The 12,607-nt window shown below is 35.7% G+C and overlaps 1 protein-coding gene across 1 annotated transcript; it reads left to right on the top strand.

Moving 5' to 3' along the window:
- Positions 1-2,270: 2,270 nt before the first annotated feature.
- On the top strand, positions 2,271-10,817 carry Vha13 (V-type proton ATPase subunit Vha13). Its single transcript, XM_069819943.1, has 4 exons — positions 2,271-2,426; positions 2,564-2,664; positions 8,749-8,847; positions 9,991-10,817. Exons 1-4 carry the CDS (start codon positions 2,345-2,347, stop codon positions 10,063-10,065), a joined length of 357 nt encoding a protein of 118 aa, XP_069676044.1. The 5' UTR covers positions 2,271-2,344; the 3' UTR covers positions 10,066-10,817.
- The last annotated feature ends 1,790 nt before the right edge of the window (positions 10,818-12,607 follow it).

Here is a 12,607-nt window from a genome sequence, read left to right as displayed (position 1 = left end):
TCTTGTCCCATGGATCTCTGATTTCAATTTTTTTTTTTTTTTTTTTGTACACAATCTGCCGACATTCTTTCTACATGACAGATCCATCTCAATCTTCCTGCTTTAATAAATCTAATAATATTCTCATTATTCAATATTCTTTCAATTTCTTCGTTATTTCTGATTCATCTTTCACATAAATACATTTTCGAAACTTATTCTGTTAAAGATTTCAAACTGAAAGGCATAGTATGATGCTTATCCTCCTGAGTCCTGAGACATTTGTTGTTTTGTTTTTAAAGTTCAGTATAATTCTACACGTCAAAAAAAAAAAAAAAAAAGTCACTGACATGAGAAAAAATGCTGAAAAAATTCTATAGGTTACAGTTAGGGCACAAATGCAGGTATATTATATACTACATTTTGAATAAGTCCGCTGCCTTGGAGTAGTGGTCAGCATGTCCGACTGCTACACTGGTGGATGTGGGATCGAATCCTGGTTGAGGTTTTTTCCTCAACCCATTAAGAGCAATGCTGGGTAACTTTAGAGCATTTCGTCGTCATTATCACCCTTATCTTGATCCCTCCTGCCTACTTCCACTCTCACATCATCCTACCATGCAAGGCTAACAAAATCCAATCTAATTTCTACCCAAACCTCAGAACAGGATCCTTCATCATAATCGCCAAAAAGTATGCAGAGGTGCAAATGGACACATAATATCAACAGTGCGGTATTCGTAAAAAAAATTAATTAAATGTCAATTAATACAAAATTGGAAGGCTTCAGAATATCTTTTATCCAAAGCAACTCTGAAATATGAATGTGAAATTCAAATTTTAGACAGAAATATATCGACAACTGTAAGCAGCTGAAATTAACTTATTGAGACCATTTTTAAGATTCACATGATTATACCATCAAAGCAAACCGACATCCGAGAAAAATTAGAAATTGGATGTACAGTACAATAAAAGACATACAGAAACAACGTTGTCATTGGATCAACACATTGCCAGACAGGATGAGTGATTTAAGACCCAAAGGGAGGAACAGCAGGATTTGAATTTTTTTGGAAGGAATAAAATAATCCTAAAACCTGTTGTTGATAAATATAGATATAAATATGATAAAAATGGAAGCAACTCTCTCAATGCATGATATTATTCGATTATTTGTACGAATATCAAACCTGGAGAGTAGCAAGGAAATATGTACATTGTAATTTATTATTATGAGTGAGAAGGAAAATTTTGCAATTGCTCAAGGAAATCTAGATATCTACCGGTATTTCAATATTGGTTCGAAAGTATATTTATTCTAGAATGTTATATTTTTATACATTGAAAAAATTTAATTTGATCACTGATGCAATACTTCATAATATTGACATTGAATACACTCAAAATCAGGGTTAAGCATTGTTAAAAAAACGGGTCATGGGTTCGAATGTTAGTTAGGGCATAATGTCCGTTGTCCATTGTCTTAGTTAAAGACTGGGTCTATGTCTTGAGAGTTGAACAGTGAAAGTGCGGTGAGTGAAATACACACATTCATTTAAATAAACATATGTATATAAATATATGAGAAGGGACAAAGTTGAACTGTGCTTGCATACTAACATTATATTTAATCTTATGATGGTGTAGAGAGATTTTCCAAGTAGTCCTAAGCCTCTCATTTCCTTTGTTAAATGTTGGAAAAAATTCATTTTGACATAGAGCACGTCTTCTCACGCATGGAGTATGGGCACCCATTCGGGGGTTAATGGTGAGACAAAAAAGACGGAATTCCAAATGCTTGCTGTAACAAGGCTATAAGCCACAACCGAATGCTAATGTTATTAATAGTTAGACCATGAACCAATGTAACTTTTGTGCTGTCATCTCTTCTTGCTATGGGCATGAAAGCACCAGAATCAGAAACAAAAATAAAACTTCAAATCAACACAACTAGTTTCGTTCCCGAAACTGCGTGACATATTCTACGTGCTGGTGTAGCTGTTATACAGCGCAGAATTTTTATAAACAAGAATACATTCAATTATAAATTTCACATAAGCTCGCAGTTTTTCAAGGATTCGTGTTCGTAAGCGAAGGCAAAGACTTTATACTAACAAGTCTTTGGCGAAGGTAATAGCTCTCATCTTGAAATTTAAATCTTCGAGAAATTAGGTTTCACAATATCAATTTTCAATATTGCACAAATTACGAAGTAAAATAACACATTCTTTATTCATATTCCGCGCTATTTGTACAATGTAAAAAATTTACGTAGGTTGGCTACCATGATGCGAATTGAAACGCTATCTACTAGATACTTCTGTAACTACTTGTCATATGATTGATCCTTTGATCATTCAAGATGGCAAGCCAGACGCAAGGAATTCAACAGCTCTTAGCCGCGGAAAAACGTGCTGCAGAAAAGGTTTCAGAAGCCAGAAAGCGTAAGTTAGATATAAGATAACTTTCTCTTCCCGCAGTTTTAATAGTAAACAGGTTTCTGAACAGAAACACTAATTTTAAGATAAGTAAGGGGGTGTGACCTATATAGCAAGCAATACAAATTATGTTACTGTTGCAGGGAAAGCACGTCGGTTGAAACAAGCAAAGGAAGAAGCACAAGATGAAATTGAAAAGTATAGGCAAGAAAGAGAACGACAGTTCAAGGAATTCGAAGCCAAGGTTAGTTGCAGGATGGTATAGGTAAACCTGAACATGTAGACTACAGAAGGGTTGATTTCCAAAATTTTGTTACTCAATTCACTGTTTTATTTCCTTTGGTTTTTTGATAATCATAGATTTAAACTGATATCTGGGAAAGAAACAGGTTAGTATAATGAACCTGGTTCTCTCGTCACTCTTCTAGTCTATTATAGACTAATTACTGAGTTATGTTACAGTAAATATCATATTTACAGCTAATCACTGAATGATACTGCAACGTTGTCACAGTGCTGTTCATGGACAAATAACATAGAGGATGCAGTTTACGAAATTGGGTCTTTTTCCGGAATATCACATGACTTTCACAGTGTCTGCCATGACAGTCTCTCAAGGCTGGTTGTTAAACTGGTTTTCTTACTACAATATCATAAACATTTTTGAATAGATAATTTAGCAACAGTAATAGAAATATATGTAATATTTTAGAACAGTTCAAGATTTGAAAGTAACTTGGATGTATCTATATACCTATTTTAGTAAATGTCTTCTACATTATTAAATTGTAAAGTAGTTTCTTACTCAAATTACTCAAAACTAGGTTTCATTTTTTTGTACCAATTAAAAGTTCGAAGAATCAGAGTATTTATAAGTAAGTTAGTATAAATCCAATGGAACTGAGTTCGATTCCTTGTGGTGATATGTGGACTTTAAATTCATCTCCCTCCCATGTTGTAGGCCTACTTGTAGTTATAGATTATGTTGTTGTTGTTATCTAATGCCGGGCTTTGGCAACGAAGCCATTAGCGTTCTTGCTGTCCAATATTTCTCTGTGGTGGATCCATCAGGTAGAACTTCACAGGTTTGTAGATGATCTCCAGTCATTTCTTCTTCTTTGTTGCATAGAAGGCAATTTGGATTTGTGTAAATTCCTATTTTATTCAAGTGTTTGGCCAAATAATCGTGTTCTGTAAGCAGTCTGAATTTTGCTACTGCAGATTTACGTGGGATTTCTGGAATAATTTCTGGTTTTTTTATTAAAATGCTCCATTTTTTATCTTTGGCTTTGGTACATAGTGCTTGGTTTTGCTTGATTTTATATTTATTTTTAATTAGTCTTTTGATGGATGTAAAAGGTAGGCTTGTATTTGTATTCTGAATTAAATTGGATCCTTTTTTGGCAAGAAAGTCAGCAGTTTCATTTCCAGCAATTCCGCAATGTGCAGGTATCCATTGCAATTGAATTCTTTTCTGTAGTTTTTGAAGTTGTTGGATCATTTTGTGACATTCTTTAATTTGCATTGACATCATTTTATATGAATTTATTGCATATAATGCTGCTTTAGAATCAGAGAGAATGACAGAATTAACCAAATAGTTATAGATTATGTTGGTATGTGATTTCTGAATAAAGTGTAAAGATATTGTATTTTAGTTCAAAATGGTTGGAAATTAATATAAGATCACAGTCTACTATATACAGTCACGAAGCTTGAGTTTTGAGGGTGCTAGAAACAATAGACTGTGACAGTTCTATTTTGCATTGCCTGTAATGAGGCGATATTAGCGATCCTAGTGGTGAGCAACTATGTAAAGTTTGCATATTGAGCTTCGCGACTGTATATACTAGACTGTGATAAGATGTTGTTACACTTGCCGAATATATTAAGTTTACAAAATAACTTGAAACTTCTGGATCTCCATTTTATGTAGAGTGCCATCAAATGCAAAGCAGCCTTGATGCCATAAACCAGTGCACTCTTATCTTGTAAACAGTGGAGTTTAATTTTTTCAAATGTAAAAATCTCACCCTAATTTAACTTACCTGAAACATCGAAGAGTTAACTTCTTTCTTATGAGGTGCTGATTCGAGTCCTATCGGGGGAAGATCTTTTCTCATGATATTTTGGCCAATGTATGGAACCATGCCCACCCAGCATTGTGATGAATTTTGGGAGCTGCAGTAAGTAGTGCAATCGGTTTCATAAGCCAGCTGTAGCAGATGCTGACCACACGTATATCCATGGTGGTTGCATGATCATCTCTGCTGAGGCGTGTGAACTGGAGGCCAGCAGTTGGCTGCTCAGCCTTGGCCCTCCATGGGCTGTCGTGCCACGAGAATTATTCATAATCAATTTCCCCCGTAAATATAAATCACCAGGATTTCAATTTTGATATCAAGTGTTAAAATCCTCCACTAATCATACTATCATTGTTATCTCTGCGGTGACTGCGGTTACACAGGCAGCCTGGGTTCGAGTTCCAGTCAGGTCTGGGATTTTTTCATTGAAAAATTCATAGTGACATTCCCATGCTGGGCATCTATATCATTTCGCCATCATTCCACAGCATTTCCCGATCACCAGCTGGTGATGCATGGAGGGGACTGGCCTAGAGACAAGGGTATTGCCTGCTCGAAACATGGGTACACAGCGAACCTTAGTGTAGTCGGCCGGTGTGGGTTTGGAAATGCAGCTAGCTTGAGGGTTAGCGCAATAGATCGTTACAGGGCGCAGTGCTGGGCCATAGTGTCCCCCCTCCCCTCCGTAAGTTTCATCATTAAGTAATCTTGATGACTGAAATTTGCGCGATTGCATTCTTGAAATGTTCTTCTGGAGTGTCGTAAAGGACAGAGTCAGCAATGCAATTTGAGTACCAATCAATAGCCTTAATAATATGTAGGTAATTTAAAGATGATCCTATATTACCTCATACTTACTTACTTACTGGCTTTTAAGGAACCCGGAGTTTCATTGCCGCCCTCACATAGGCCCGCCATTGGTCCCTATCCTGAGCAAGATTAATCCAGTCTCTACCATCATATCCCATCTACGTCTCGGCCTCCCTAAAGGTCTTTTTCCCTCCAGCCTCCCAACTAACACTCTATATGCATTTCTGGATTCGCCCATACGTGCTACATGCCCTGCCCATCTCAAACGTCTGGATTTAATGTTCCTAATTATGTCAGGTGAAGAATACGATGCGTGCAGTTCTGTGTTGTGTAACTTTCTCCATTCTCCTGTAACTTCATCCTTCTTAGCCCCAAATATTTTCCTAAGCACCTTATTCTCAAACACCCTTAACCTCTCTCAAAGTGAGAGTCCAAGTTTCACAACCATAAAGAACAACCGGTAATATAACTGTTTTATATATTCTAACTTTAAGATTTTTTGACAGCAGACTGGATGACAAAAGCTTCTCAACCGTATAATAACAGGCATTTCCCATATTTATTCTGCGTTTAATTTCCTCCCAAGTATCCTTTATGTTTGTTACTGTTGCTCCAAGATATTTGAACTTCTCCACCTCTTCAAAAGATAAATTTCCGATTTTTATATTTCCATTTCATACAATATTCTCGTCACGAGACATAATCATATACTTTGTCTTCCTGTATTACCTAATAATGATAATAAATGTTCCGCAATTATATTAGCTGCTAACCAGACAGCTAATGTATCTGTCGAATTTTATTTCTAATTATTTCAATTCATACTATAAGAAAAACATTCGCCCAGATATCGTATTTTTATTGATCACATAGCAGACTGATGTTCATAACATGTAAAGGAATATTTTACTTGTGATTTATAAATCTCGCGTAAAGATTATTTGCTCGATGATTATGTACACATGGCTTTAATTTATGATAACTGAAATAAATAGGCTAACTCATTTGCTGATAAGAGCCCGAGTGATTCATTGCCTACTGTAGAGCTTAGATTTTATGCTACACTCGTCACCAGCTAATGAATGTACTGTATACATGGTTGTCAAATATCTGGCAGCAACAGTAACAAATATAAATGACCTCGGGAAGAAATTAAACACAGAATAAATATGGGAAATGCCTGTTATTATTCGGTTGAGAAGCTTTTATCATCCAGTCTGCTGTCAAAAAATCTGAAAGTTAGAATTTATAAAACAGTTATATTACCGGTTGTTCTGTATGGTTGTGAAACTTGAACTCTCACTTTGAGAGAGGAACATAGGTTAAGGGTGTTTGAGAATAAGGTGCTTAGCAAAATATTTGAGGCTAAGAGGGATGAAGTTACAGGAGAATGGAGAAAGTTACACAACACAGAACTGCACGCATTATATTCTTCACCTGACATAATTAGGAACATTAAATCCAGATGTTTGAGATGGACAGGACATGTAGCACGTATGGGCGAATCCAGAAATGTATATAGAGTGTCAGTTGGGAGGCTGGAGGGGAAAAAGACCTTTAGGAAGGCCGAGACATAGATGGGAAGATAATATTAAAATAGATTTGAGGGAGGTGGGGTATGATGATAGAGACTGGATTAATCTTGCACAGGATAGGGACCAATGGCGGGCTTATGTGAGGGCGATAATGAACCTCTGGGTTCCTTAAAAGCCAGTAAGTATACATGGCTGTTGATGTGGTTATTTTGACACAAAACTTTGACACTGTGTAGAAAACAATGACGAAGCTTCTATAACTGTTGAATAACTCTTAACTTCACTAATTATATCACGTGAATTCGAAATTAAAACAAAAATATAAACTAAGCAACCAAATTTTGCCCGAATTTCTCGTCTTCAGCAGGTGAAGTAATCAGTTGTGAATAGATAACAAAAACGAAATGTTATTATAAGAGCCAAGTACGGATAAAAGAAAACATTATCCAGTGGCAGATAGTTGACTTTGCATCATTCACCCAAGCAACCCCATCTACATGACATGGCTGCTGTAGGCAGTGACTTGCATAGTACTGCATGATAGTGATTCATGGAGCAGCGGTGCAATGCCTCTAGAGGAAATGGGAGTACTCTGCAGAAACCTACCACCAGGCACAATTGTTCATCACAAATTTCGCTTGAATTCGAACCTGGGTTATCAGGGTGAGAAACTGATATTCTAGCCCAGTGATGTCAAAGCAAGCGCATTTTTCTGACCTTGACGTCGTGCGCGGGCATTAAACGCTAGGTATGCTAGGAGGAATAAGCAGCTTATTGGATTAAGAAAACAGTGGTGCACAAACTTCAAACAGAACGTGAAATTTTATGTCGTTATTTTTATATGGCTTCTTTCTGTTTGTTATTTTCTATATTGTCTGTAAAACAAAAGTACTAACACCTATTTCTTAGCCTAATATTGCAGTTGTGTTTTAAACGTTAATAACATAATAAAGAGTAAAGAAGGAATATTCACACAAATTCCATAATAACTACAACTATACTGTACTAAGTGAATTAAACACATCATTCATGAAGAAAGTGTTATCCAAAAGAAAGACACTGAATATGACATGATAAGTTGAAATTGATATTGATGGTATATCTAGCCTTATAAAAGTAATCAAAACAATATTATAGTACAAAGCAAAGTTGTCTAGGTAGGCTATATGTTTTAACTGTAACTAATATTACATAATAAAACTCTTATCGCATTATGATTTTAGGTGATATTGGTGCGCAACTTTCTGTTTTCAGAATATTAAATTATCTCGAAATCTGCTGAAGCTATAGAGCTGACGTTTTGCCAACACATAGGCACATATCTTTTGTTTGTGATGTAACAGTATTTGCTTTGTTAATTCATTTCCTTACAAACATTTTCCATACGAATATTTTCAAACATTTTAATACACTATCTCCAGTAATACTTTGCGATACATTAGATTTGCGAAAACATTGTTTTAGTACCTATAAGGCTACTAAACAAACATCTGAAAATTTCACTTTTCTGTAAAAAAAAGTTGAGAAAATATTCCTTTTGAATAAAAAAGCAAACTTGTGAAAAATGAACATTAAAATTAAAACTTACATTCTTATAATGCACTTATACTTCTCAGACAAATCTAAAAATTACCATGGATACAGTTTTAATAAGTTCTCTTCCCTTTATCTATTGAATCAGTGCTGGCCATCCCTGTATATAGCTCGACCAAGCGGCATATACCACCTCTTTTGTCTGTCTCTTTCCTTTCTGCTGTAAAGCGCTCAGGCTCTCCTGGGCTCTAAAGCGCGCACTTGCCCCTATGGGCATCAACTGACATCACTGCTCTAGCCATTAGGCTGAATGTGTGCCACATGGAAAAAGTCAGACAGTGAATTAATGTCTCCTTTCATTTTCAGCACATGGGTTCGAGGGAAGATGTAGCAGCCCGTATAGAGGCAGACACTAAGATCAAGATAGACGAGATGAACAGAGCTATCACCACCCACAAGGAAGCTGTGAGTTACGACTTTCTGTTGTTTACAACTAAATAACTTATCTACAAAATGTTTCAATTTTTTAAATATCAAGTATGATTCTTATAGAGTGTTCAGAAATACTTACAACATATATTTCTTTACAGTTAAAATATTTAAATAGTATTGAACACTTACTATATCTGTTATGTTAAAATCTTTTCATACAACATACATATAGCTGTAAATAAATATTGTTGTCTAAAGAGTATTTCAGTGTAATATATGTTGTTTTTTTCTACAGAGGGAAAGTTCTTGCCAAAATGTGTCCATTCCATTCTACGAGGCAGCAATGATATATGATGCTTCAAATAAATATATACATTATTTTAAAAGTCATAGAACTTGAATTTTACTCCTGAATAATATAAAAATTAGTCAAGGAAAGGGTAATATCTTACGAAGGGAAGTACAGTAAAATCTCGATAAGACGCGCCCGCTTATTACGCTATCCCGTGTAATACTTTTTTTTTTGTCTGGTCCCTGCACATTTCTATATAACGCCTTTATATAATACCCCGTTTGTTGCGCTCAAGTCCCGCATAATACACTGTTTTTGTGGAATATTTTCGATGTATTTTTCAGCAATATACTGTTAACAGCAATGAAACATCTTGGTCATTCAGCTCACTGGTGCCATTAACCTGAAAAGTATTGGTATTCGACCCTTTACCTGCGCATTTAAACCTTCATACTTCATACCTTAGTATACCCCACCCTCTTGTTACGCTCTTATTTGACTCTTTATCTGCGTGGTTAAAGCCTACATACAGTTACAATACCTCACCCTCTTGTTACGCTCTCTTATTCGACTCCTTGTCTGCGTGGTTAAAGCCTACATACAGTTACAATACCTCACCCTCTTGCTAACCCTCTCTCTCAAACAGCATTCCTCACTTGGCCGTAATAAATTCTGGAAATTTTTGCTGGGCAGTTTTATGTATTGAAGTGTCTGTGAATGTGATTACAACGAGTGTTAAACGAAAAGCCCTCTCTGTGTCAGAAAAATTGGAAATCTTACAAAAGTACGATGAGAACAGTACTCTTAATCAGAAACAAGTCTCTGTTGCATTAGGGACACTGATACTCCTCTACTGTCAGTCAGTAAATGCTTTCTGTTTACAGGTAATAGCGCAGATTCTCGACTTGGTATACGACATCAAACCTGAACTCCACAAGAACTACCAGGCTTCTAAGTAAATCCATGGAAGGAAAATGAAATGACATTTCTGTTTTAACACTTGTTTACTAGATTCATGAAGAGCATGCAAAGGTGACTTTATGAAATATGAATTCAATAGTTGTTGAAATATATCTGTACTATATTGTTAATATAATCAGGTGTTGGAAATTGGTATATGTTTAAATGGATGTAGAAATTGGTGAAACTTCTCGAGACTTGAAATTTAGGCACATTGTGACATATTGTAGATATTTGTACTTACGAGCACACAGAGCTGTTAGTTTTATTTTGACATCCTCCTTCTGTAGTGCTAGCCTTTTCTGTTCAAATGAAACCTAACTCATGTTCCATCATTCTAAGTTGTCAACATTAAAGGGAAGTCCAACTTCTGTAAATTTACCTCTGCCAGGCATTCCACGTTCTGTTTTTACTGTATCAGTGTGTTTGATGACAATAAGGCTGTAATTTTCTTGTGATGTGAGAGACCATTTTGATGTGTATTAAGATCTGTTTGTTTTTCCTTGCATTTCTCATTCCAAATGAAATATTTTGTCAGTTTATTCCTGTTTCATATCGGTACTTAGTATGCAGAGTTGGAGACTTGAAAAATTTAATACATGTATATTTTTTGATGGAATGTTGGTAACTGTGTTGACATGTCACTTCATAGTAGGTAATGTAAATGCTTTGTTTTTAGTTTTGTGCAATGAAGCGAACTTGTACAGTATTAAAACAATAAAAGTTAAAATTGGAATACATTAATGTTGAAGCCACCTGTACTTATTATGCAGTATTTAATTCCATACTGCAAGAAAGCCCTGCAGATACGAGATTTATCTGTGAAGTCTCCTTAATATCTAGCCAATGTGCTACATCTTTCTATCTTCTGGTTTCTTGCCGAGTCATTGAGTAGCTGCATGTTCTTAAGGTAAGCGTTCTCTACATCGTATCGCACTCCTTGTACGAATCGCACACAACGGATATTTTAAGTGCAGTGCATTCACTGTAACGGCTTCACCTCATCGCCTCATCAGATTCCACTATCAGCTGTTTAAAACATGACGTCGTACGATATTGACATTGCTGAAAGCAGAGGAGTTGAGGTTAGGTCTATTAATTACGTCTGTTAGCAAATAAGAATTTGTAATTGTTTCATGCGTCTTAATTGAAGAGGAAGAAACGAAAGAAATATTGGTTACATAATATATTTGCAAGAAACGACTTGATTACTGAAATGGGAACGCCTCAAATTATATAATTCTTCGCAATTTTCTACACGCGAAATAAGTTTTCCGTCTGCCATTTTGGCGCGACACTGAACATGGCACAACATAATAGTAACAGTTGACCAATTAAAATTGATTTATTAAAGAAGGCCATGATCGCACGCATCGGAAAAGTTGCCCATCCGAGAAACGTGGACGGATTTGCCGAGAGCCGATGCGTGCTATACGATGTAGTGAACGCAGTTACATAACAATTACAGCAAAGATTGTCTTTTTCCGATCCGTGCGATTCGTCCAATGTGTGCGATACAATGTAGTGAACGCTTACCTTTAATGTAAGGTGATTTTTCAGTTATTTAAAATTGTACAGCAATGAATGGATACTACATTTTTTGTCATTAAATTGTGCTTTCACAAGGACATGTGAATATGACATGTTCAAGCAGTCTGTGATAGTCATTGAGCTGAATTTGGATCTACGAACACCTACTGTAAAAGCAACCAAATGGATAGGTGATGATTGAGGGAAACCTTAAAAAATTGAAAGATAACAAAATAATTGGAAATTTTGGTGGAAATGATTTTATTTCAACCAATGTCTGATATGTGGCAAGCAGTTGAAGACTTTGTATGACAAGAATGTCATGTTGTAAGATTTTAATAAAAGAATCTGAAAATAAATATTGTTACAAAACAGGTCCAAGAATAATTTTTGAGCTTTCAAGTCAAAAAGCGAAATTTAAGTAATGGTGGGTGTTATTTTAATACCTGGGTATTCGGATATGACATTGACACAAAAAGCACAATTTTCACAGAGGGTTTCAAAGACCTTCCTCGGATCCAAAAGTCTGTGGACTGTTAAAAATTATATTGACTGTATTTTTTTTATATCAGAAGCATTACTGGTATTCATCACTAATTGAAGAGTACAGAGGAAAAACAATGAAAGTCACATTTCTCTTAAGGGTGATGTCGTCTTCTAATTCAGTATATTACTGCAAAATTTATTACTGTTTGTAATGAAAAAATAGGAAACAATGACTGTCTGTGGTTATAATTCTCCTTCACCAGTTTTGATAAGAAAACACTGAAGTTTCCAGTAATATACTGAATTAGATACTCTTGGTTTCACAAGTAAAGAACCTTCGTTGCAGGGTTGGGTTCAGGAAGCCATAAATCTGACTGACACGCTCCCCCAATTAGTGAAACCGTGGACAAAGATATCGCCAGGAAGCCACCTAGAATGCTGTGTTGTGAATTTTCCATTTTTGAAAGAATTTTCCTGCCATTGCATTACAGTTTCACTTGTGTCTTCGTAACAGCATGTTGTGGT

The sequence above is a fragment of the Periplaneta americana genome, chromosome 3 (assembly GCF_040183065.1).
Source record: "Periplaneta americana isolate PAMFEO1 chromosome 3, P.americana_PAMFEO1_priV1, whole genome shotgun sequence".
NCBI classification, from domain to species: domain Eukaryota; kingdom Metazoa; phylum Arthropoda; class Insecta; order Blattodea; family Blattidae; genus Periplaneta; species Periplaneta americana.
The sequence above is the reverse complement of the archived record's forward strand: the minus strand, read 5'-3'. Positions and strand labels throughout refer to the sequence as shown.

What these genes read in the sequence shown, in the direction of transcription:
- Vha13 (XM_069819943.1), top strand. Translation starts at nt 2,345, where the DNA reads ATGGCAAGCCAGACGCAAGGAATTCAACAGCTCTTAGCCGCGGAAAAA. An exon ending in TCAAGGAATTCGAAGCCAAG is followed by an intron (nt 2,665 to 8,748) that starts GTTAGTTGCAGG and finishes TTTCATTTTCAG; the next exon opens with CACATGGGTTCGAGGGAAGA. An exon ending in TCACCACCCACAAGGAAGCT is followed by an intron (nt 8,848 to 9,990) that starts GTGAGTTACGAC and finishes TTCTGTTTACAG; the next exon opens with GTAATAGCGCAGATTCTCGA.